This window comes from Cebidichthys violaceus, unplaced genomic scaffold (assembly GCF_023349555.1).
Source record: "Cebidichthys violaceus isolate CVI_PGR_0920_01 unplaced genomic scaffold, fCebVio1.0.p SCAF_16, whole genome shotgun sequence".
In the NCBI taxonomy this organism is placed as follows: Eukaryota; Metazoa; Chordata; class Actinopteri; order Perciformes; family Stichaeidae; genus Cebidichthys; species Cebidichthys violaceus.
The window spans coordinates 15296455-15322775 of record NW_027176329.1 but is presented as its reverse complement, the minus strand read 5'-3'; the positions used below and the strand labels follow the sequence as shown (position 1 = coordinate 15322775).

The following is a 26321-nucleotide window of genomic DNA, read 5'->3' as shown; positions in this document are numbered from 1 at the left end:
AGCTTAGACATAACAAAGCTGATCGGTGTTCCCCTGAAAATCCTGTTCAAAGAGTGTAATAGGAATACTTACATAACTAAGTTCAGATTTTACCAACGTGTCGATCAGTATTCTCCTAAAGGATCTGATTCAGTGTTAAACCACATTTTAATTCAGATTCACACGCATGCGTCTGAAGACAGATTAATGACACTGATGGGTTTACATCGTAAATACTTGTGCGTCGGTTTCTGGCGTGACAAAGCGTTTGTTTTTGACGCCCTGGGAATGAGAACGGGCCGGCATCTCACATGTTTTGTTTTTAGCATCTCTGAGCTTTTCTGGAGGCAAACATTACGTCATTAAGTTGAGTTGAGCCAGGTTGCTGTTCTTTAAAGAAGACGGTCAGCAAACTTGAAATATGTTACTTTCTTAAAATGCTTTACAGTACTACCACTTATGATCCGGGATGGTTGAAGACGGCATCTAAACAGAGTATTGAAGGCGCTACAACAGCTTTCTATTGCAGCTTTTGGCACTTTGTGTTGACACCTTTGCACAAATAAACTGTTTGATTGCCTACAACTTAAAAAGTCTTTATTTTTATATTACAGTTTCATTATAATCATATTTACAAATTAATATCATATGTGTAACAGAAATTTTCAACAACACAAGTAGAACAGAGAAATCAAAGTGAAACACTGCGGGCTTCATAACATTCAACGTGTTGCTGCTTCTGTACGGCACACAGCAGAACAGAAATACAATTAAACCTAAAGAGCAGACGTAAAGATAAACAGTCCAATTGCACAGACGTGTATCTTAGTGATGTGTTAGTAGTCTATCGAGCAGGTACGGCTGTGTTTTATGAGCCGGTTGCTAAGGACCGACGTTCACTGTGCTGGTCGAACAGCTTCTAGGCTTAATTTTATTATCATTCATATGCACGTGTGTTCCATAAAAGCCATAAATGCTCTGCCCATTTCTGCACTGAGCTGCTTACAGTTACACACTTTAAACCCCTTTGAGAGTCGCTGATGGCAGAAAATAAAAAATATGGATGTAAAACCAAAAGACAGATTATTAGGGACCTGCCCTTCAGTGTGACCGCTGAACAGAAGACAGAAGTTATTACTGGCTTTCCTTTTAATAATCTCACTTCCCCCTCTTCCATCTTTCCTAGTCCACCAGACTCACCACAGTTCCACTTTCCATCTGTGACCTCAATCACATGCAACAAAACACAACGTTACAGGAAAATGTGAATCTGACATCAGTGTATCAACATCCGGCCAATCAGTCTCTTCACCGTAAAGTCAGGACATATTTACAAAAGTGCAATTTTTCAAATGTTGCACTTTTTCCTCAAATGCAGTTTGAGGAGTAAATAATACTTAAAGTTATCTAAACTACAACAGAAAGGAGTCTCAGTACTTAAAGATAATTAAATACATGCATGTTCCTCGTATATAAAGATGTCTGAGAAAGAAAGGCACATTTTCTTACTTGCAGTAATGCAGCCATGAGCAGAACCTTCTTTACTAAAACCTTCTTCTCTTAAACCAACTCAAACTAAAAGTAAACGTTGACTTATTTTGCTACATTTGTTTTTGTCACGATAGTCCTGTGACTCGCTGTCTTTCCAAAATAAACTACTAACGTAGGTTTACATAGTTTTTAGGTTTAATTACTTAACTTAACTTCTTGGTTAAGCTTAGGAAAATGCCGTCATTTCGGTTGAAATACTTACGTTTGTAATGTGAAATAGCTACTTTTGTTACGCAAATGGTGTTAGTAAAGTCAGGAAGTTACGTAGCAGAAGCACATAAGTCATTGTTGACTTGGTCTCACATGGGACACGGACAGCGGTCTCCTGGGTGAAAGTCCTGTTTTTGTTTTACAGAAGACAAACAGGCACTGGCACTAATGAAAGGACTGATATGAATGAAAGTGTTTGCATCTGACTGATGCCAGATCGCATTTTGAACAAACCAACAGAAACTATATTTGTGATTCTGTTGTAATGGCTTATGCATCTAAAGCAAGTTTCAGATCTCTACAACTTTCATACTTTACTGAAATAAATGGCTGCCTAGAGGGACGGAAACTTTTTCCATCACTTCCTTTTACCATATTGCTGGTGGCATTTTATAAAACTTTCACAGTCCAGCCTACTATGAATACTTTTCTGAAAATGAACATGCAATATATGTATCAATAGATTACACTTGTTTCTGTGTGGTTATTTCAAAACAAATGCCCTGTCTTGTACTGTACTGTCTTACACTTGCAACATCCCTAACCCAATAACCATCAGGGGCGACTCCTCTGATTGTATAGAAGTCTATGAGAAAATGACTCTGATTTTATCAAAATTGCATGCCGCTAAAAACAATCTAACTGCATGAAAATACTTCAGTGTGGACCTGTTATGCTCTAAAATGTGTTCTGGAAGAGAGACTCAAACTTCAATCTAATGTTGTCTGACTCCTTCCTGCCACGACAAAAGAAATTTGTTTCGACCCGCCGCTGTCGTCCATAGAGCGCTCGTTGGACTGGCTCGTCTGCCCGTCCATGTCGTCCGTCAGAGCTCTCTTGTACACCCCCGCCAGACTCTGCCTGAACCGCCCCCTCACGTCCAGCCCCATGCAGAAGTACAACAGCGGGTTCACGCAGCTGTTAAAGTAGGCGATGCCCTTCGCCACAGGGTGCCAGATCTTCACCACCGTGTTCTTGCTGTCCACCATCTTCACCAGCAGGAGGCAGTGGTACGGCGCCCAGCATAGGAAGAAGGCAATGACCAATGATGCTAGTATGCGCAGGGGGCGGGACTTCCCCGCCAGGCGGGTGCGTCGGATGCCAATTGCGGCCAGGATGTAACAGATGAGGATGACCATGAAAGGCAACATGAAGCCACACAGGAAGCGTATGGAGTAAAGGACCAGTTTGGCATTGTTGTTGGACTCCTTCACCTCCAGGGAGCACTTGGTCAGGTTGTTCTTCTGGTAGACCTGGCGGTAGACGAAGTACGGCGCACTGAAGACGGTCGCGGCGCTCCAGACGCAGACGGCCACCAACTTAGCGGCCCACAGGGTGCGTCGCCGCTTGGTGAAGACGGGCTGCCAGATGCAGAGCGCCCGGTCCAGACTGATCACAGCCAACAGGAAGACGGAGCAGAACATGTTGGCGTATTTGAAGAAGCCGTTGAACTTGCAGACGAAGACGCCGAAGGGCCAGCTGTTGAAGAAGAGCTTCTTAGTGAGCGAGAAGACTCGCGTGAAGCAGAAGATGAGGTCCGCTATCGCCAGATTCACCAACCACACGTTGGTGACCTTTGGCTGAGGAGGAAGAAGAGAAGAAGAAAACAAGGAAAGGGAACAAAGAGGGAAAGAGGAGAATTGTTTAGTATTTTGTTCTCGTACAATTATGCTTTGAGGGTATTTTGTCTAGATTACGTTTCACAAATACATTTTAAATAAGTCTACAAAAGTTTGCATACAAAAACCAACGTAATCTCACCGAAATGGCCACGAGGTCTTAACAGCACATTATGAGGTGGTGGCATGTTATACGTTGAAATTACACGTCGGCACCATAGAAATAATTGATTTTAAAACATTTAAAAACATCATGGTTGGGTTTACAGCACATACGTAAACTTAGATTTAGGCAACAAAACCACATAGTTAGATTTAGAAAAAATGTCACAACTGTAACTTGACAATAACTGAACAACATTGTGGGGCCGCTAGTCTTTGTTTGACCCATCCACCTCCCATCCTGACCATGGTGATGACATCTGTCAGCTAGAAATGAAATACTGCTCTTGTTTTCTTTTTGTGCGAAATCCAAAAATATATTGCTTCAAAAGCTATTCTTTGAGTATAATAAGTATGGAGTTGGTTTACAGAATGCAGAAAAGATTTCAGCGTATTTTTACATTTACACATATTTATTTATATTCACAATATCACACTCCTAATTTTAAAAATCACAGCTTTTAGTTCTTCTTCTTTTTCTAAAGAACTGCAATACATTCTAACTTCCTTCTTCTTGTATCACACATCAGTATAACCATGTATGCTTAGCTGTAAACACAAATACATGAGTTTGTCACACCACTTAAAAATGTGGCATTAACCACCCAGCCAAATTTTAAAGATTAAACAAATCTGCAAGTAAATACATTTTCAAAATCTTGAAAAAAAAATGCACTATCCTCTGCTCTGGAAACTGGAGGCGTTTTCACAGTATGTACGACATTATGGCCTTCTCCCTGCTGCATGATAATCATATCATGCTAACTTGAGTAAGGATAAAATGATTCAATCGTGCGGCTTTTGTTGCTCTCGGGCCTAACTGATACAGATTCTGATTGTAAAATGAATCATTTCCAAATTCAATCTCAGATTTTACTTTCCCCGTACCCAGAACAAGAACAGGACAAAGAGCTTCAGGGTAACATGTTTTTTTCCCCTCCTATTTCTAACTCATCACACACTGTGAACCCACCTTGAGCTTGAATCCGGCCACCCAGATTACCATGGAGTTCCCCGTGATGCCGAGCACGACGGTCAGACTGTAGATGGCGATGGAGACGTTGTCCAAGATGGCGTCGACGTCCACCGCTGTCACCTGGTCATTCTTGGAAGGCTTGAGGACGGAAAGCGAGGCGTTGAGAGACATTGCTTGGCTGGAAAACAGGAAATCAAAATGTTACTGATCATATCCTGTTTCTAACAGACAACGAGGAAGAAAATGCAAGAAGACGACCTGAGACATGAGTGTTAGAGTGGATAATTTAAAGGCTTTATCTCTGTAGGGCCTGAAAGGGGGTCAAATTTTGTCATTTGTATCTTATGAAACACATTTTTCCAGCCAAAAACCTAAATAAATCGACTTACTGTATCTCAGTCAAAATAAATATATGTTCACGCAACTCATTTAGATTTTCCAACATCCTACAAATGCTTTTTTTAAATGCAAGCTAATGCTACTAACTTGAAGCAATAGATTAAGCGTTTTAAACTCACAAGTTGTTGTTTTGATTATTAACCTGTGCATCATTTATTTTGTTGTGATAGGAGAGATTTGATAAATTAGATTTCATTAACTAAATATGCAAGTTAAATACAGTTTTGAAGTAGACCGTCAAAGTGTAAAGCAGCTGACTCAGTCTACGACTCTTTGCAGTTCACCTGACCGCAGTGACGACTGGTAGGAAAATATATTAAGATAACTCAACAACTCAGCAGGAAGTTTTCCAATTGATGTCACTTGTGTCAGCTGAAACCGCAACATTTAATTAACTTCACAGATGAAGATGGTTGAGGTACAAGCAAGGGCGCTGGAAATAGGGGGTTAGGAAGTGGGGAAGGAGCCATTGGCCATCGCCATCTTGGTTTTTTGCAACCAGAAGTGACACAAGAGGGCGGAGCTAACTACAACCGAACGCTGAATAAGATAATTTTGAGGCAATGTTACAATGTAGTCAGGCTTAATTTGGGGGAAATATGTATTTAATGATACACAAGAAGAAAAATTGGAGTATTGGGCTTGAATATTTCTCTCGATGAAAACATCAAATAACTTCAAAAGCTGATTTTGAATATAAATGTGATTCTGTTTTTACAACTTTGAAGCTACTAAAGAAAAAACGAGTGAAGAAAACGTAATAGGATGACACAAGATAGTTTTTTTTTTAAAGAAGACACAGAATAAAGTAAGATAAAATGTAAAATCTACCACACAATGTAGTTGATGTGAACAGAACATACTTCATATATAGAATTCAAGATAGCAGTGTTTATGCGACGCACTTCTGCTCTGTTGTTCATCATTTGTGGGTGCTCTCTGACCTTTATCATTTTTTGGAAACCATCTTTTTTAAATAAAAAAATTGCTCTTTTTAAAAAGAATTATGAAATAATCCTCACTGTGGAGCATGTAAGCCGGAGTTCCTATTGATCAATTAATAATTGTATGGGAATCAAACTGGATCAAGCAACAATGAACTTGAAAATTATGTCAATTGTATCTGCTGAAATCACAAAATTACAGCTTCCCATATCATTACCACAAAGTGTGTTTTTCCAAGTTTGTCCATTAACTTTCATTTAATCTAAACTCTTTATTTTTTATCTTAAGTGAATTTGTTTTGCAGGAGAAAGCTGGTTATCTTGTGTTGCTTCGTCAGAACGATCATAAAGAATATATTATTTTGTGTTGTATACTATACAGCTTTGTCATTATAAGAAAACTCCCCGTTTCCTTCCTGTTTTCTCTCGTCACGCAGCACAAAGAGGATCTAGGTCGACCAAAGATGATCTAAAGAGTTCTTGAATGTAGCATGGGTTCGGGTTACTTCCTCTTTTACTTTCACGATGAAAACACTCAAGAAGTTTCACTATCACGATGTGCAAGAAACACGTCTTTTTAAGGAGTGAACTTTTCCAATCACAAGCCTTAATCTGCAAAGGATGCTCTGAAAATAGACGTTAACAGACAGCACAGTATGAATGAACACGAGTTTGTGAATAAAGCTGAGTCATTGTTTTTCCATGTCTGAGAATGTACTGAAGCGTCTCTATATTTATGTGCATGTCAGTGTGTGTGTGTGTGTGTGTGTGTGTGTGTGTGTGTGTGTGTGTGTGTGTGTGTGTGTGTGTGTGTGATGGCTTAAAATGCATTTATGGGTGTGTGCAATAGATATGTTCACACTGTTTTGCCTTCACCTATAGGTTACATTTTTTACTTTTACTTTTACTGCAACAACAGATCAACCTTTTATTTAAAAACCAAACAAACTTCACAACAGCTTAATAATCTATCTCTGTAACATCTCAGGTCAAACATTTACAAATTTGCATTCTTACTAAAAAGATAAATATCAGTTCCGTCTGTGTTTGTGCAATAGACACACCTTTTATCTTTAACAGCAGCAACAGTGATACTGCTGTTGTTTTCAGCTTGTGAGACTTTAAAATATATATATAAATACATGTGGAGCATGTAAATGGGACTTCATGTAAATGGGAATTCATATTGATCATTTTGATGAAATAGATTTATAGTCTGTCTGAGTTTGAAATAATATGTGACACAGTCAAACACTAAGAATAAAGTTACATTTATTTTAAACCAAACCTTTTCCTTTTACATGTTGCACACATGCAATGTGGTTAACGACAACACACGCAAACACGAGCTTGACTTCTCAAGACGGGAAGAGAAACTCTGTGAGGTTCGTTGAGCTCTGATTACCAACAGGTGATTCCTGTTTCAAACGTTTGCCTCATGTTCCTGACACCGGCTGTGAACAATCCTCCATATGATCGTACTGTGAAACAAGGAGACACAATGTTGATTGGTAGCTTTTTGGTTTTGGTTTATTATATTCCTCAGACATGGCAGGACATTTGTACAAAAATAAATGGTGTTCTCACAATATTTGGCACCTGTGATGAGATAGAAATGTGACGAATGTTTTCAGTCCAAGTTTAAAGTCTTTAACGCACAACGGTTACAGATATTGTTATTTCTCAGGCTTCCTCCAACAATGCTCATACAAATAAGTAATTATACAAGTAAAAACATTGCAATTTAAGACATTAAATATTGCAGAAGTTAAAGGGATACAATGGACTAATATGTATTTGTTATATCATATTTTAATTTTTTTTTTTATGTTAGCAGACTGGTTGACTCATCAAAGCAGGAAAATCACAGGTGTGAGTGATTAAGTGTCCCAGTGAGACGTGACAGTGAGCTTCTGGCTCACCTACATGGAAAGCGGCCATCGTTAATGTTATTTATTCCACTTGTGCTTCTCCTGCTTTAAACAAGTCTGAGTATGTGATGTGAAAAGTCTGTTCAGACTTTTAACATGCTGAACATGTTACTTACGTCCAGCTTCGAAAGGTTGCAGTCGTGATGTTTATGTTTATGATTAGCATTAAAGATTGGTATTGTGCTTACTCTGCGATGCTTAAATAAAACAGAGACACCGTTAATGTAACGGGTGCAGGCTGGTCACATCCAGCATTCGTAGCTAAAACTAGAAAAAAAATATACATATACCAAGAAATAATTTTGTTTTTAATCCATGTAATCATGAACGACAAATTATAACGGACACAAGAGGACGGGTAGAGGTGGATGGGTCCGACAAACTGTGATCTAACAGCCAGGAAACGACCGTTCGTTCCCCGTGTGAAAAACGAGAAGACAACGATGTATTTGTCACGTAATGTAGTTACGGTACTTCCGTGGTTATTTTAACCTAAACAACGATCTTTTCCTAAACTTAACTAAGTAGTTTTGTTGCCTTAACCTAACTAAGTACTTGACGATGTTTTCTTAAACCTAACTACGTATTTCACCATCTTGTATTAAACCTAACTGAGTTGTTCCACAAGAAGACGGACGATTATTTGAAAAAGTTTAATGAGCAGAAATTGACACGTGTTTCTGGCTTTCGTGGGAAAAAATGCTTTTCATCAAATATCACACGATCCGTTATATGAGGAAACATTCTAAAGCAGGGGTCTTCAACATTTTTCCGGCCAAGGACCCCCCAAACTGATAGAGAGATGGAGCAGGGACCCCCTACTATATATAGTGTATAAAACTGTGTTTTATATTATACTGGGCCTAGTGCCATGCATAAACATACCTGTTATCTTGCATACAATACTGAACTATTAAAATAATGGACAGATTTATGTTTCGGAAAAAAGAAAAGAAAAAAAATTGTCTAATCAAACAAAAATTTTGCAGACCCCTTGCAGTACCTCCGCGGACCCCCTTGGGTTCGCGGACCCCCTGTTGAAGACCTCTGTTCTAAAGCAACACTTGTGCTTTTGCTACAATGACAACTCCAAGATGTCTGCAGAGCAAAAGGCTGTGAAAAAGGTGGAAGTAATTTCCTAAAAAAGTGATGAAACAGTGATGAATAGTTGGAACTTTCATGTACAATATATGGTAAATAATATAATAAAAATGTCAGAATTATCAATGGATGGTACGCCACAGCTCTGTGTTTACGCATCACTTCCTGTCAACCAGAGGACAATTCCCATGAAGAGCTGCCACACACAGGATTTCATCCCAGCAGATGTGCATGTTTGAATGAAACGGATAAAAGAAAATAGATTGAGTCACTGTTGTTGTTGGCATTACATTTTTTGGCAAAGACGTTAACGTGAAGCAGATTTTTAAAAAAAAATGACAGCAACATTTGGAACCCACAGAGACAAACTGAGTGTCTCTGAACATCACTGCTCTGGAAGCACAACTGAATACCACAGAAGAAAACATTTATGAGCCCACTGCATCTCATCAAACCACAGTTCACCACAAACACCGTTTCAATTCCGACCCTCTCTCCGATTCAAACGACCGCAAAGTTCCAACCGCTGTGTGAGCTACATGAGTAACTGTAGTGGGAACTGATCTGATTAAACATCACAATAACTCTGTTAGTCTGCAAGACGATTATGTAAACGTTCACCAATGAGCAGTAAAATGTATCGCAAGTAACGTTTGGAGGAATTGTTTGTGCTAAATTTAACTAATTCAAAATTGAAATATGATCGCGTCCAGACTTACGCAACAGAGCAGAAAACAAATTCAGTCTTTGTTGTGGTGGAAAGAAGAAACGAGCTGAACCCAAAAAAGATTTCCTGTTCTGAACCATTGTAAGCTTTTTTTCACAGCGACAACAAGCCACAGATTTTTGTTCTGACCTGCTTTCAGCTTCGGCAAAAAGATGAGAAAAATAAAAACCCAACTGTTTCAATGTTTGAACAATGACAATAATTCATTTCTTAATTTTACACGTTGTGCATTCATTGTCCCTTTTAAGTGTAAAAGAGGTGGACTCTTGCTGCACACTTTCATCACAAACACACAGTCAGCTGCAGATAGTAGTCAAAATATAGCTGCACCACTCTTCTGCTACATACTGTGTGTTTACTATCTTCGGGGCTACATCACCATTATCAGTCAATAATCAACAATGTTAGATCTCCGACATACAGGATCTGAAAACCAGATTGATCTCCGGTTGTGCAAACCATGAACCCCGCCTCCCTCAGATTGTGTTTAATAAATATCGTTATCATCAGTAAAGTATAGAAAACTGTGTGAAATCAGAAAAGTAGTCTGAGAAAGCCTCCTGATTTCTTACCTGCAGACGTTGAACTGATATCACAGCGATGAGGTCGGCTGCTTCGGTCTCAGTGATCAGAGACAGAAGTGGAGACGCATCTTCATGAGCTGTGTGTGTGTGTGTGTGTGTGTGTGTGTGTGTTCATGCACAGTGAAGTTCCTCCGTATCATTGTTACTTCAAGTGGTTTTATTGCCAAAAACTGGACATGTGTTTGTGTGTGTCAACTCTCTCTCTCTCTCTCTCTCTCTCTCTCTCTCTCTCTTTTACACACACGCACGCACGCACGCACACACACACACACACACACACATGTTCCTCTTTCTCTCTCTCTTGTTTTATGTCATGAGTTTCTGGCTGCATCTTCCTGTCTGAATGCTTTTTGTTTCCTTCACACAGTCACACTCACTTTGTCTGCGTGTATTCAACACACACACACACACACACACACACACACACACACACACACACACACACACACACACACACACATATATAAACAGACAGAGTGGATGACCGTCTTGTTTTAATCCAACAGAGACTGAGAGCCAATCAGGTTCCTCTAAACTGGGTCGATGACTTTTTGTTATTACAAAAATAACTTTAGATAATCTTCATTATTCCACAAAGAAAACAAAACAATCCATCGTGGTGAATGTTGGACTTTGAATTATTCAAACATAGTTTTTCTCACAAAATAATTCTCACTGTTTTGAAGGGGATTTACCAATTTCCTCAAAAAAAGAAAGAACTTTTGTTTTTGTTTTTAAAGTAGAAGTGATTTGAACTTGATTGCAACCTAATGTTCTGTTCCCACACATCATAAACTGCTCATTGCTGTTGACAGTAAATAGTCACATATAGTTGGCTTCTGGTCATAGAAAATAAAGAAGAAAAATGAAACCACGGAAGTGCAGCGCTGCTGATGCAACTCTGGAGTAACAATGATAAAAAAAGAAACAAATAAAATATAAAAAAATAAATAATTTTCTTAGATATTTGGTTTTTTTTTCCATCAAATGTTCAGCTGTTTGTGTCAATCAACATGAATGCAGATGAATAAATAACAAGCCTTATAGCGCCTCAGAAAACAGGGAGTTACTGCCACCTTCAGTGGGTCACAAGTGATTTTAATCAGATTAAATAAACCACTGTTTTTTTTTGTTTTCCTCCAACTTTCCTCTGCTTTCAGGAAATGTTTCAATGTCCCGCCTTCTTTCGTTGTCCCCTCGGCCAATCAGGTCACTCTGAACAGAGCTCATGACCTCCTGAAGTTGCCAGAAGGTATAAAATGAGAGAGAGGAAGTCATTCAACAAACATAGCAGATTTCCTTTAAACACATATTTCAAACAAAACTGTTTTACATGTTGACTTAATATTGTTCATAGGTAATATTTGTCACACAAATCTGTGGTAATTTAAATTCATGGTTTCTACTCAAAAAGGCTGAAATAAGAAATGTATTCACTCTAAAACTCCAATAAAAGTGAAGATTAAGATTCTAGTAAGAGTCTGTGTGTTAGTGCTGAACAAAGGAATGCATTATGTCATTGACAACCCACATAAGTATTTAATGCAGACGTTTGGTTAGCTTTGTGCACATCAAAATATAGATTCCCAGCATTCAATACGACAGCGTGCAAACATATAATTCACCCGCTTATAATGCCCTCTAGTGGCAAAGAGTGGAGTTGCTTCTTTGTGATTCACCAGATTTTGAAGCCTTGCTATATTTGCCAGTTTGTAGAAAAGAATGTTCTGCTCTATTTTAGGTTTATTTAAATTTCAGGGAACAGCTATGAAAAGCACAATTCACCCACCTGTAGTGATATCTAGTGCTGTAGAGAGTTTTGTTTGTCGACAAGATTTCAGCATCCACTCCAAAACAATGGAGGTGAATGGAATTTAGCTATTGCTCAATTTTGCTGCATATAAATAGACTTTATAAGTGTTATAACGTATCTCTCTATGTATATATATATATATATTTCCCTGCAGTTTTCTTAACCCTCCTGTTATGTTCGTTCTTTTAGGTACAGCCATAATGTTCGCGGGTCAATTTGACCCGGTGCATGTTTAATCATCCAAAAGTGGTCAGAAACCTAAAAAATCCTAATAAATATAGTTTGTACCTCATCACCAACTCCATTACTAACAATTCAATCAGTATTTAGTGGAATGGAGTTATTTACCCCTCCATAGATCATAGTTCAATTAGGATAACCCACTCGTTTTCATTTTTTTGGTACTTTGGAAAAACCTAGATATAAATTGCACTAGTCTACCATAACATGTATTTATTTCAAAAATTTTCGTACATTTTGAAACTTTCTTTTTTTAATGGGGTGATGTAGATAAATAGCGATGAGACACCTCTGCTGTTCAGGGTCATATTGACCCGCTCACTCAAAATCAAGCCAAATGAATACAAAAGGATTTGTATTGAAAGTAAACTTCATTTATGTTCATTTATAGTGTTAAGAAACAGACATTTACAAAAATGAACAAGAGATGAGCACAATGAACGAGGTGTGTGTGTGTGTGTGTGTGTGTGTGTGTGTGTGTGTGTGTGTGTGTGTGTGTGTGTGTGATTGTGTTTCCTCATTTCCTCGTTTCCTCATCTGATGGTTCATAATCAGCACCATTATAATTTGAATTGACCTCAAGATGGTCTTCATCTTCAGACACATCCTCCTCTATTTCACCGTCGTAATCAAGGATGTGCTCCAGAGCCTCCAGGGCTGTCATCCTTTGTTTCTGTTGCTCATGTTGTCCTACAGTATTCTGCTGTGTTGTTTGCATCTGCAGAGTGTAATGTTGGTCGGACTCTCAAGCAACCCTCCCCTGCTAAGTGTGGGTGGAGTTTATAAAAGGTTCCCGTCAAAATAGTATCTGTATTTCTCGCACAGGTGGGGAAGTGAGAAAGAGTGTGAGTGTGTGTGTGTGTGTGTGTGTGTGTGTGTGTGTGTGTGTGTGTGTGTGTGTGTGTGTGTGTGTGTGTGAGAAATGGGGTGAAACATGATGGGAGGGAGTAAGAAATACTTCGTCTCACGTTTTCAAAGAAAGAAATGATCTAAACTTGACACTTCTGACCCCTTATAGCCTCCATTTTCACTGCCAGGTCAAATTAACCCCAACATTATCTCTGTTATAGAAACCTGCAGGGGGTGGTTGCAAATGCATGATATATATATATATATATATATATATATATATATATATATATATATATATATATATATATATATATATATCTCGAAGTAGTCGATATATATATAGTCGAAGTTCTCTGGCATTCACATTTTCTTTGGTTGTACTTTGTGTTTAGTTGGCAAATGTTATTATGATCAGCTAAACTAACAGTGAACACGTAAACATCATATTTATTAATGTCAACATTGACAGTGTCGTCATTGTGAGAGTGTTATAAAAAAAACAATTTGTAAATAATTGAAATACACATTTACGGTGTTTTAAATAATAATAATAATAATAATAATAATAATAATAAATCACTTTTCAAAACAATGAAAGATTTGTTTTGCCTTTGTGAAAGTTTTTTTCACCTTTTGTTAAACTTCTGGGTCTTAAGTCCAACTCTCTTTTACTTCAGACATCTCAAAAGCTGAGGTTAAATAAAAAATAGTTCGAACATAGACATGTTTTTGTAATTTGGGTGAACCAATGCTTTAAAACTTAGTTCCATTCCTGCATTGTGCTGTTTGATAGACACATGTACTAACCATGATTTCTCCAACACCACACACACAGTCATGATTTCACCACAGACACAATAATGTTCCTAACTTCCTTTTTTTCAAAATATTCACTCCTCTTTCGCAGCACAAACACAATCACATTGATTTGGATGAACTGCTCATCATCACTCGACAGGTAAGAATAAAGTATCTGAATGTGTGTGTCGTCTAAAATCACAGAAATGTTTGAGTGTGAGGAGAAGGTGGAAATGAGGTTTTCCTAAATAACTCGACTTTAATGTCTGTTGAATAATACAAAATATTGTGTTTGAAAAATAATTAAAATGTTTCTTCCTGGAAATTAGTGGGAATTTACATATGTATGACTCATTTACTGAAGTTTGTATTTGCTGTAAAATTGATTTGTTTTTATTTTAAGTTACATTCAATAACAGCATATTTACAAAATGTCACATTTTGTATTTGCTTCTCATAATGCATTTATCTTTTAACTGTTGTCAGAGTGCATTATTTATTGTTGTTGTTGTTTTCTAACATCATAGCAGCTTTTGTCTTAAGTTCATGTACATTTTGTATTAGTTTTTTCTCTTCTCTTCTTTTTGTTGGTTAAATGTTGAATGTTTCATCTTGGTTTTAAACTTTTTGTGTCATCCAGCTGAGATGGGTGTCGGTCTGGCGGTTGTTACTTTGCTCATCGCTCTGATGCAAGGTCAGTAGTTCCCTGTTTGCTCATGTAACAGGTATTTCAAAAGGTGGTAGTTTGTTAATAGTCAAATCAAAAGCCGCACTATCTTAATAAATCTGCATTTTAAAGGCATACATTTTGCCCCTTCCAGGAGTCTTTTGTAAACCCTGGGAGGTGACGCTGCCCGAAAGAATCGTGGGCATCAGCGACTCTTGCGTCACAGTTCCGTGTCGTTTCGATGTCCCCAATAATGAGGAAGCAAACATCGTAAACTGCTCAGACGGTGGCATTTGGAGGGAAGGAAGTCTGGGTGGTCCTTTCATCTTCACTGCACGCAATCCTTACACCAACACTTTAAGTGTAGGTCTCTCATGAAATCTCTGAAACAACACTTTAAGCAACTTGACTAAACCGCCATGTGTAGCAATTCAAAATGCCGTGCTTTGGTGACACGTAGTAGAGAAATTATTAGTCTTACTTTGTAACAGCTAAGTTGTCAACTGTTTTCGGGTAAAAGAAACAAGATATCACATTATAGTTACTGAGCTTTAGAGGCGCTAGCTGCTCACCCTGCTTCCAGTCTTTATGCTAAGCTAAGCTAACCCTGAGCCGTACTTCACGTACGATCATGAAAGTGGTATCAATCTTCTCCTCTAACTCTGGGTGACAAAAATGCTGACCTCTTTCTTTAAAGTTTATACAAGTGTATGAAACATCCAGATAGACATTGTGTAAGATGTAATCATCAAACGGTGAGTGTTACAAGCTGTTAGCTGTTTGACAAAAGACAGGAAATGAGCGTGGGATCCGTCTCATCCTCATCTTTTAAATTAAGCCTGGCACACTTGGTGTCTTTGGAAACTCCTGATCCTCACAAGAATTTAAGATTAAGTTTCGTGCTTTTTAGGGGCAAATAGTCGGCAACTTGATGAAGAAGGACTGCACCACAACGTTCCACAGCTTCCCGAAGAACTACAGCAACATATACTTCTTCAGACTCGACTGTTTAAACCACGTCAAGTTCACTTTCCAAAAAGGCGTCATGATTAACATCCAAGCAGGTATGAATGGATGAAGAGATGATCCGCTGGTTCTTTTGTCTCAAATTACAGTGTACAGATATTTGAACATAAGTTATTGACCATAAATGTAAAAGAGCTAAAAAAAGAAGAATTAAACTGGTCTTGCTTCCATCAGCTGGCTAGAAACATGAATCCAAATAACTGCTAATGCTGCTCCGTGTCTCTAACTGTGTCTTTGTCATCCCTGTTTATTGACATCTGATTCCTCATCGACAGAGCTGCCCCCCCCCCAGCTGTCCTCTGTGAGTCAGGTGTCGGAGGGAGACCGGGTGACGCTGCGGTGTTCAGTCCCGGTGCCCTGCTCCATCCTGCACCCCTCTATCACCTGGCTCCCCCAGGACAACTCCAGGCAGCAGCAGACACAAATGCAGCAGGTGATGGATCGCTTATTCATTCATTCGTTCATACATGCATCCATTCTTTCATCAATTCATTCATTCATCAAGCAATCAATTTATTGTAGGTTTTGGTCTTTTCATGTTTTTTTTTGACAATAGCAAAACATATAAAATCACAGCAATCATGTTATCTGAGTACAAGTTTGAGATATTTGTAATTTACTTAAGTATTTCCAATTCATGCTATTTAATACGTTTGCGCCACCCCATTTAGGAAGAAAACAGTTTTTTTGTTTACTTTACTAAATGTAAAGTAAATGTACAGCTATAGTTAAAATAATCCCATGATCTTATTATCAAAATTTAAATATATTAGATTAAACTACCAAACTTTATATGAGGGTTGAAATAAGCTCCACTGCTGTCTTACATGTCTAAGAATATTACTTTGGGATTATGATATTAATAAGGCATTAATAAATACATACAAAATTAACTAATGAGTCATTTTATTTTTAGAAATATATATTTTTTTTGCTGATGATTCTTAAGTTTATATGTTTGGGAGGTCAGACATTTATTTAATGCAGTATTTTTACCGCTTTTACTTAAACAAACTTTTTTCTCCACTGTTCACTAATTCATTTAACTTACAGTTTCTACATTTCAAATTGTCATGCCTTTGTTATCGATTCAAATTATTATAATTCAAAAAGGACATATACAGTTTTTTTTTTATTTCATCTGCATTTCAGTAATTTAGGTGCTTTTCTTCTCTCTTTTGCAAAAGCAGAGTGTGGATGGACTGATGACGATGACGTCCACACTGACCTTCAACGCCTCAGCCGCCCATCACAATCGGAGCGTCTCCTGCTCTGTCTCCTACCCGCTGACTAAAGGGGGCAGCAGCCCGCCGTCTGCATCGAGTCAGACACTCAGCGTCCTGTGTGAGACACTCAGTGTTTGTCTGCAGTAACATGAGCCAAAGTGTGAATGATACAAAATAATAATAACATAGTAAAAGAGATTTACTAAAGATGCTGCTGATCCACGGGAGGAAATACAAATAAATGTAAACTCAAAAGAGCTGTATAGATAACGACACCTTACAGTACCAGAGGACCAAAGGGACCAAAGTGTGTGGTGGAAAGCAATTCATTTGGCAAAGTATTGTACTTGAGCACAATTTTGAGTTACTTGTACTTTAATAGAGTATTTTTACTCAAGAACTATATATTATTCAGAGGAAAAACACTCAATAACCTTCTACATTTATTTGGCACATTTGCTTTTAAGAATAAGATTTTACAGAAAAGCGAATGAAGAGCTGGTGAAAACACAACACATTGGCGTGTTTTTGTAAAGCAGTAGAGCAGCGTCTGGTTGGGACAACTTAAGGCTCTTCAGATGTTTATCAGTGGTCAGTATTTCCACTCTTAACTTCCCAGATGGTCTAATTGAAATAGCTGTTTGAGGCCAAATAATCCAACATTTAAAAAAAAATTTTTAAAAAAATTAATCATCTTGATTGTGTTACCCTTTGAAGGTGCCAGGCCCTTTTTGGGAACCAGTGGACTAAGCTAGTTGATTGTAATAAAGAAGATAAACTAGAACCACCCTGACAGCTACAGCAGTAACACGCTACTTACACATTGATGCAGCAGAACAATGTAAAATGTAAAATGATTATTATTTTTCCTTGAACAATTTTAGATCAGGCTCATAAGAAGTACGGATAACTTTTACTTAAGTTAAAGTAGTAAAAGTCCTGCATTCAAAATGTAGTATTAGTATAAAATAAATTATTTTATCTTAATCATCAACGTAAATATCACTTTAAACTTATTCCACCTAGAATTTCTTATAAGAAATTCTAGGTGGAATATATATATATATATATATATATATATATGTATATAAATATGCATATATATGTATATATACATATATATATATACATACATATACATATATATCTGTGTAGCTTAATCTATAACAATTATCTTATTTTGTTTGTTTATTTTGAATTCATATTCTTAATATATAAAATATTAAAGTAATCAAATAAATGTGGTGGATTAAAAGGGATATTTCACTCTGAACTGCAGTGAAGTAGAAGTACAAAACATAAAATGTAACTACTTAAGTAGTAGTTGAGTAAATGTATTTAGTTACCTTCCACCACTGGTCTTGTGTTTTTGTGCAAAATAATTAACTTTGTAGTGCATCACTGAAATCTTTATTGAGGAAACTTTGTAACCAAATGACTCGTTTAGCAACAGAAGGAGATGGAATTAGGTTGTTTTCTCTTGGAACTTATGAATAATACATAGTGCTGATTGATACATTAATACACTGACAAGCTCGCCTTCCTTTCCTTTTTCTTCCTTCCTTCCTCCTTCATTCTGCAGATTGCACTGACGCTGACTTATTGCCCATTAAGTTGATGAATGCGTTAGACACAATACAACGCAGTTTGAGAATACAGTCGGCTTGTTTCAACATGACTTTGTCTCACTTGACCTGAAGGGGATTTTTTTTTGCACAGACGGAAGTTTTTCTTTAAGCAGCGAGTGTTTGAAGAGCTGAACTTGTCTTAACTTGGTGTTGACGGAGGCAATTAACCCACTGAAGAATATGACTGCAAGCATGCAACAAAGTGCCTTTGTTACCGTGGTACTGTGTGTGTGATAGTGGTGGTACTTACGTGTAGTAGAAATACTCTGTTACAATTAAAAGGCATTAAGTACAAAATTATTAACATAACTACAAACACACAAAATGTAATTATAGGGTAAACACCTTTAGATGCACCATCTCATTTTCACACAGGCACGAAGTTAACAAAATATTCAAGCAAAAAAAGTAAACAAATATTGATAATAAATTCAACAATTCAACAACACAAAAAATAGTGTAACATAGAGAAAGACATCCACAACAAATCATCTTTCTCCATCCCATCCCAAACCACACATACATAATTTAAAAAATGATTGAGCATGATAATAATAAAATGACATTATGTCAAAGTACTGAGTCTATTTATAAAATAGAATGAAAGCAAACACAATCAAAAATAATAAGAAATAGATTAAAGATAAGCAAGCTAAGACTGCTTTAAGTCATGGGAAGAAGTAATCAGTCTAAATTAATTAGGCAAATTATTTCAGTCTGATCTTGCTTTAAAAGTTTAAAGTCTCCCAAGTTTAAAAAAAAAGTCTAGGCATGATTAAAGGTTGCTCAGTGTGTGACGATTTGAACAAAACTAAACTCTGACAATGAACAAATACAATTGTTACATGCATTATTGATGCATGTGTATATTTAATGTTTTTTCTTAATAAGGGGGTAGTTGTAATTACTTTTATATATTGCTGAGTAGCAATTGTCAATAAAGTATTATGTTATCTAAACCTTTACATCATAATCTATTTGTTGCTTGTATTTTGTAATATTGTTGTAATATTTATCTGAATAAAAGTAGTGGACTACAAGGAGAGTAGTTGTTGTACAGATTGCAAAGCCCTTTGGGCTATACAAACAAAATTGAATATTCAGATATCCAGAATATCCAGAAAAATGGAAATGATCAATTAAGTACATTACTGAGTAAATGCACTTTTCAAAACAAGCCATCTTCATTGGGAAGAGCCTATTATTTTGACAATAATTATTTCAACACCAGATATCACTTTCTGCTTCCCAAGATGCTCCCAGAGTAACGGTGGCCACGCTCAGCACAGCCGTTCCTGTCTCTGAGGGCCGCACTGTGACGTTTACATGTTGGAGTGACGCCAACCCACCTGTGACGCTCTACACCTGGTACAGAGTCGACAGTGGCAAGGTAACAGACAATCTATTGTATTTTGCTTAATTAGGTTTTTATTTATTGATTTATGTGTAGCTGCATACTTTTTATACCTGTATAATCATTCAGGACACATTCATTTTACCTTCTCTGTGTGGCCAAAACATTGGAAATTGGTTATACATACTGAAAGAGTATCTTTATACTAGGATACAAGGTCTATGCACATCTTATAAAGTACGCAGAATAAAAACCAAATTCTCAAAACAACATGAAAAAAACCCTTTCACTGCACTTCAATTCCCATCAATTGTGTGTGTTTTGTGTTCGTTCCCTCAAAAAATGTAAAACTTAAACATGTTTCACCTCTCCTCATGACAGTTGACGAAGACGAATGAAGGAGAAAAGATGGTCCTGCAGGTCAGTCGGATGGACAGCGGGGTTTATCTGTGTGAAGCTCGAACCCAGAAGGGCTCCCAGAAGTCCAGACCTGTGACTCTGGAGGTCAACATCACTACAGGTAAACAACATAATGGCTTCATCATAAATTGCACTGCAAGTCGTGACTTTGGATTCAAAAAGTGTCGGTTAATCTTAAGAAATCCAATGCACGCGATAATGATTCACCAGCTGCTGACGATGGAATCTGAGACAAACAAGATGTCAACTGGAGAAAATCTACAGTTAAATACACAGAAACAGGCAACAGTGAGTGTGTTTCTGAGAGGTTTTTCTTTTCTTTTTTGTTGGATTATTTGTAACATGTGATGTGACAAATAGCTATGAAGTAAAGCTATAGTGAAGTCAACTGAAGGGAAGTAAGGAAAAATAAAGTAAAGCCACAAAGTAAGATGAGGTGAAGCAAAGCTGCAAAGTAAAGTGATGTGCAGTGAAATACAGCTACAAAGTAAAATAAAGTGAAGTGAAATAAAACAACAAAATTAAGTGAAGTGGGGTGACATAAGGTAAAGCTACAAAGTAAAGTGAGGTGAAATGAGGTAAAGCCCCAAAGCAAAGTAAAGTGAGGTGAAGTGAAGCAAAGCTACAAAGTAAAGTGATGTGGAATGAGGTAAAGCCTCAAAGCAAAGTGAGATGAAGTGAAATACAGCTACAAAACAAAGTAAAGTGAGGTGAAGTGAAGTAAAGCTACAAAGTAAAGTGAGGTGAAATGAGGTACAGCTACAAAGTAAAGTGATGTACAGTGACATACAGCTACAAAACAAAGTAAAGTGAGGTGAAGTGAAGTACAGCTACAAAGTAAAGTTACTTTGTAAAGTGAAGTGAAGTGAAGCAAAGTGAAAAGAAGTAAGAAAAGATAACGTAAAGCCACAAATTAAAGTGAGGTGAAGTAGAGCTATGAAGTGTAAAGTCAATTGAAGTTAGGGGAAGTGGAGTAAAGCTTGAAAGTAAAGTGATATGAGGTAAAGAGAAGCTACAAAATAAAGTGAGGCAACATTAAGTAAAGTGAAAGTGCAAATTGATTTTTCTCTGGAAAGAGACAAGACTTCTAAGAAATGAAGGAGATCACTGACTTAAGCAAACAATACAAGTTGAAGGGAAGTGAATATGCCAAAAAAAAGGGCTTGAATAACTCAGGAAGATTGAAGATATCGTTCATCTGACATCACAAGGTGGAAAAAAAGCAACAACAAATAATGGTTACTTGTTACTTTCGCCAAAAAGTTTCCACTTAATTTGTTGTGTTTTAATTCTGTTTTTAGGCAGCAGCAGTGTTGTGGCACTTCCCTATATTTTATGTGGAGCGTTGTTGGTCCTCTACATCATGACTGTTGTTGTGGATGTGTACAAGTATCAAAGGTAAGGATGTCGTTTTGTACGTCTCTTTTCCCTCCCACACTTCTCCCATTGTTTTTGGAGGTATAACTTTTTATTCCTGGCAAGCCTGAGTTTATTACTGTAATATTATATTATGATGTTGTTGAATTTTAAGACACTCCCAGTTGTTGGAAACCTCATATACTGGTGTTAAACAAGAATTTATATGTAGCTTGGTTCTCTGCCATGAAAGAAATATTATATTTCCTTGTAATTTTGACATTCTTTTTCTGTTTGTTTTTCATAGTATTTCCAGGAGGCTGAAGGTAAGTGGAAATGTCTCACCTCAAACAGAAAGTGAATGACAGCCAGACTGTTAAAAACTATCCCCCGCACAGCACTTACAGAGACGATCTGATAAGGAGTTTTGATATCCTCTGCTAGTCACCGTCTCGTCTCACCGGCATCCCTCGTCTTCTCTGTTTGACTGTAGAGCTCACGCTGACTAATCTTTAAAACATGTGATCCGTCATTTTTCTAAAGAGTGAGTCTCTTCCGCGCAGCATTCACAAATAACAAACAATCTAATGGTCTAATTGATTTTCAGAAGTAGGTGAGAGTATGGCAAAAGTAAATACTGTGAATGTGCTTCATGCACGATATGTTAGATGAACGGTTTTCCTAATAAGAAAGGATCGCATGCAGAAAACATTCAGGAAAAGGGTCACAATTTTTAAATGTTTCTTTACGTAACAATAAATAAAATGCAACAATTACTGAAGATGTTTTAGATGCCTAATCTTTTCTTGACACGCATGCAAAAAACGAATGCTAATTTGAGCGTGGACATGGCATTTAGGAACAGTTTACTGAACCAAAAGATACATTTTACTATTCATACCTCTACAATGTATCACTGTGCATCATGATTGTGGTACGACATTGTGGTGGAAAAAAAATCCTATACCCGCTTTGCGTGAGTCTTCTAATGCTGAAATACATAATAGCAAAAACCAGGTTGTCTTTTAAGTATTTATTCTCAGCGCAGAGAAGGTTCAATCATCACAACAGAATGCGTACAGTCTCAGTGAGGAAGAACCAAGAAAAAAGTGAACAAGCTTTCTTTATACAGACAGAGCAAAGGTGGGGGCCGATGGCCGATGTTACAGACATCTCGGTCTCAGACTTTTGGTCTCAGACTGATGGGAACAACAAGTGAAAACAAACGGCCAGCAACCAAAACAAGCGGCCCAAAGGCCTCGGCATGGAACATTCTCATACATCACAGTTAGTTATCTATGTGAACAGGCAAGGGAGAATAATTCTTTTGCACAACAGAGACACGGTGAAGTTCAACAAAGTCCAGAGCAAAATGACTTCTGCATGAATACAATATACTGAGTAGAAATATATACTACGTAAAAAATTACCATTACAACATAATCACAGTTTTTTTTTTCCTTTCTTTTTTTTCAACAGTAGTGCAAATCATCTGCGGCCCCACATCCTAAAATACTGGCAATATAAACAATCAAGCCTGCAGTTAGAGTTGTTTAAAGCACCTTTCTAAAACTTTCCTAAAGTCATATCGACATATATGTTTCATTTCAAATATGTTTATTTGTGTCCGCATCTAACCCAGATGTTGGTATCAAATCAGTTTTGGTTTCCAAATAAGTTTTAATATGTTAAGGAAGATTTTGTGTCATCAACTGGATCAATAAGATTTATTTTTTTCATTTCCTCAGCAGATTGAGCTGAAGGAGGAACGAACCTACACTGATCTGAGAGTCTGCAGCGTCGCGTCCGACTATGACCGACTCCAGGTATCTGCAAACCTCATGTACATATTTATTTAAAATGATAAATCATTTTATTCCCTAGCGGTGTTAAAATCAGACAACACGAGGTGTTCAAGACGAGATATCTGACTAACTGTTGTCCACTTTGCACATATAAGGTCATGTGTAAAAGAAGCAGGAAGAAAAGGGTGATGAATCGGATATGGACCAGCATTATTCATGTTCAGACATGTTGGAACTTGTTGAAACACGCCAACAATGCCTCCCACAAAATGACGTTCCCCTACAGATAAACCGCATTCTCAATTACCTTTGGAGTTCAACATATTACTTTGGGATAGTTTTAAACCGTTTTAAACGTGTAGTAAAATGTTGTAAATTGAAACAAATACAAAATCACAGCAAAACTACTCAGTTAGGTTTACAAAAAAACTGTTTGGCTTAAAATGACTGCGTTTTGTTACGTTATTTAAGCTGTGGACACAGATAAAACAAGAGAACTTTGACTTTTGGTTTCACACGGGACGTAAAAGGTCGGTCTCCTGGTTAAAAGTCCTGTTTTTGTTGAACCCATCCACCATCCAACGTCCTCCCCATGCAGATTATCGTCAGAAAAGTATTTGCGAAATCAGCGACAAATTATCTTTCCCTCGAAACTTAATTCACACAACAGTTTCATTGGGAACGTAATTTTAAAGAGAATGGGCTGTAGATTTACAAAAGTACATAGTAGAGACAGTAAAACAGGTATCAAGCCAAAAAACACGACTTTGACATCAGGCCGGCAAAATAAAAACGTCCAAGTTAACCAGAGGCCAAAACATAAGAAAAAGTCAAAAGCAGGCGGGCAAGGGAGATGACAATGAATGGAAGTTAATGTGTTCCCATTTACATGCCTCTGTCTTTCATTCCTTCAAACATGTTTTTGAAAATATGCGGTCATATCCAAAAACCTGTTGATATCCAAGTCTTTTTTTAAAATAATGTTTAATAGTAAGTGTGTTCCTCCTTCCGACCAGAAATGTAAAAAAAAAAGCTCCTTAAACCCGAATAATGTCGACATATCTCACATGCCTTAATCTGAAAATGCTCCATTCAAAAGGAAAATTTGAATGGATATCAAATTCAGATTATTCTCATATTCTGAATATTCGTGGAATATTCGTGGAATATTATTCGTGGAATATTCGTGTTCTTGTAAAAATAGTAATTGTGACAAAATGTTTGTCTGTTGTCCAACTTTCCAATTTAAGACTTTGAAATATCATTTCAAACACATGCTGTGATTGGTTGGCGGTGTGTGCAGTTAATGAGGTTTTCATGGTTAAAAAGGAAGGCAGCTGTGTGAGATCAGACATCTTTTCAATGAGAGTGAAGCGTCGATTTCAATAATTTAAAGTATCTGTGTATAAGTATCTGTGTGTTCCTGTACTCTGTGTGTGTGTCTGCATTTGTTTTGTTTTTAATCCCAAAAAGCCTCGAGAGCCTAAAGAGATGCCCTCTGATGACAACTACGAGAACCCCATCGCCCTGCAGGCCACATTCAAAAACCAACCGCCGCCAAAGAGGACCTCAAGGAAGGGGTAGACGTTTTCATTGAAAGGGTCTAAATATGAAATATGATTGTTAAAACTTCAAACTAGACTTTGTGTCGTGAAATGTCACATGTATCAATTCTATATTCTTTATCCACTTTGCAAAAAGCATTCTTTGAAGCCATATCATGCTTATTGTTTTGGTTTTTGGTGACTTTACCATCACATGTAACAAATAATTCTACTGTGGATGTCTCACGTGCACTTTTGTACACACGTCCTGTTATTCATTATGATACATTTGGAAAATATTTTATGTGGAAACTGGAATTTAATAAAGATTTGTGTGAATGAGCAGTAATTAAAGACGTTTTTTTTTCTTTCTCCCCCTACCTTTCTCTACTGCTAACAAATCATCCTTTTAGCTCATTTGTTATGTTCTCAAGATTTATTTTTGAGACTTTTGTGTCGTATAACAAACTCAAGAGATGCAACACCGACAGTTAAGAGGTTAAAACCATAGAAGGACAGCGAGATGTGCTGATGTTAACATCGCAGCCTCATTTACCAAACACGACTTGGGTCAGACTGCTTCAAAGGATCTTCTGTTCTGCCTCATTAACTCCCACTTGCGTCTCTTTGATCTACCAAGTGACACATAATCTTTGGTAATTTACTGGAGCACATGAACAGCTTATGATGTGAAAAAACATTGTCAACCAATCAGCAGAGGTTATATTGATGGGTCACTGAGGTGCCAAATACACGGTTCATGATTACTCTGCACACTTTAATATCATTATTAATGACAAAAGTTGTGAATTTGATGCTGGTTGTCGCAGATAATTGAAATAATTGAAAAACTTAATTTGCTGTATTTAATAAAGTATTCCACATATAGTTTGAAGTTTCTTTTTATTCTTTTATTTCTAACTTTTAAAGGTGTGACGTGTAAAGCCGGCCACATATTCCAAACAAATAGAGGGCAGAATTTCACTTCGTCCTATGCTTCTTCATACAAACTAAACTTACAGTTTCAAGTCTTCTTCAATACAGAATGATGTTTTAGGGCGGGGCTACCTTGTGATTGACAGGTCGCTACCACGGCGTTGTCAGGTCTGGGACGGCCCGTGTTTTGTCTTACAACTTCAACCCTTTCACAGTGTGTTTTCACGTCATAAAAGTTAATTGTATCAATTGAGTCGCCTAAATAAGTCTTATTCAGTGCTCCACCCTCTCCTGTCACTTCTGGTTCGAAAAAAAACAAGATGGCGACGGCCAAAATGCCAAACTCGCGGCTTCAGAACAGCAGCCCGCTAACCAACGGGGGACGTCACGGTGACTACGCCCACTTCTTATATACAGTCTACGGTCTCATACAGGCGCTGATGGGCACTGACCAAATGCCTGTATTTGATGAG

General features: G+C 37.4%; 2 protein-coding genes across 3 annotated transcripts; one reads left to right on the top strand and one right to left on the bottom strand.

Annotated features, from left to right (window-relative positions):
* Window positions 1-564: 564 nt before the first annotated feature.
* LOC137872950 (formyl peptide receptor 2-like) lies at window positions 565-10290 on the bottom strand. The gene is made up of 3 exons (XM_068711490.1): window positions 10172-10290; window positions 4495-4675; window positions 565-3320 (listed from the first exon to the last, which is right to left on the bottom strand). Exons 2-3 carry the CDS (start codon window positions 4666-4668, stop codon window positions 2451-2453), a joined length of 1044 nt encoding a protein of 347 aa, XP_068567591.1. The 5' UTR covers window positions 4669-4675; window positions 10172-10290; the 3' UTR covers window positions 565-2450.
* Window positions 10291-14003: 3713 nt separating this feature from the next.
* si:ch211-171h4.5 (myelin-associated glycoprotein) lies at window positions 14004-25251 on the top strand. Of its 2 annotated transcripts, none has more exons than XM_068710670.1 (12): window positions 14004-14046; window positions 14527-14580; window positions 14708-14916; window positions 15464-15617; window positions 15855-16012; window positions 16770-16923; window positions 19687-19823; window positions 20169-20307; window positions 21509-21605; window positions 21871-21889; window positions 23312-23389; window positions 24842-25251. In XM_068710670.1, the coding sequence occupies exons 2-12, from the start codon at window positions 14532-14534 to the stop codon at window positions 24950-24952; spliced, it is 1305 nt and encodes a 434-aa protein (XP_068566771.1). In that variant the 5' UTR covers window positions 14004-14046; window positions 14527-14531; the 3' UTR covers window positions 24953-25251. The 2 variants fall into 2 exon arrangements, with proteins under 2 accessions (XP_068566771.1, XP_068566770.1); XM_068710669.1 differs by having other exon boundaries at window positions 23312-23406.
* The last annotated feature ends 1070 nt before the right edge of the window (window positions 25252-26321 follow it).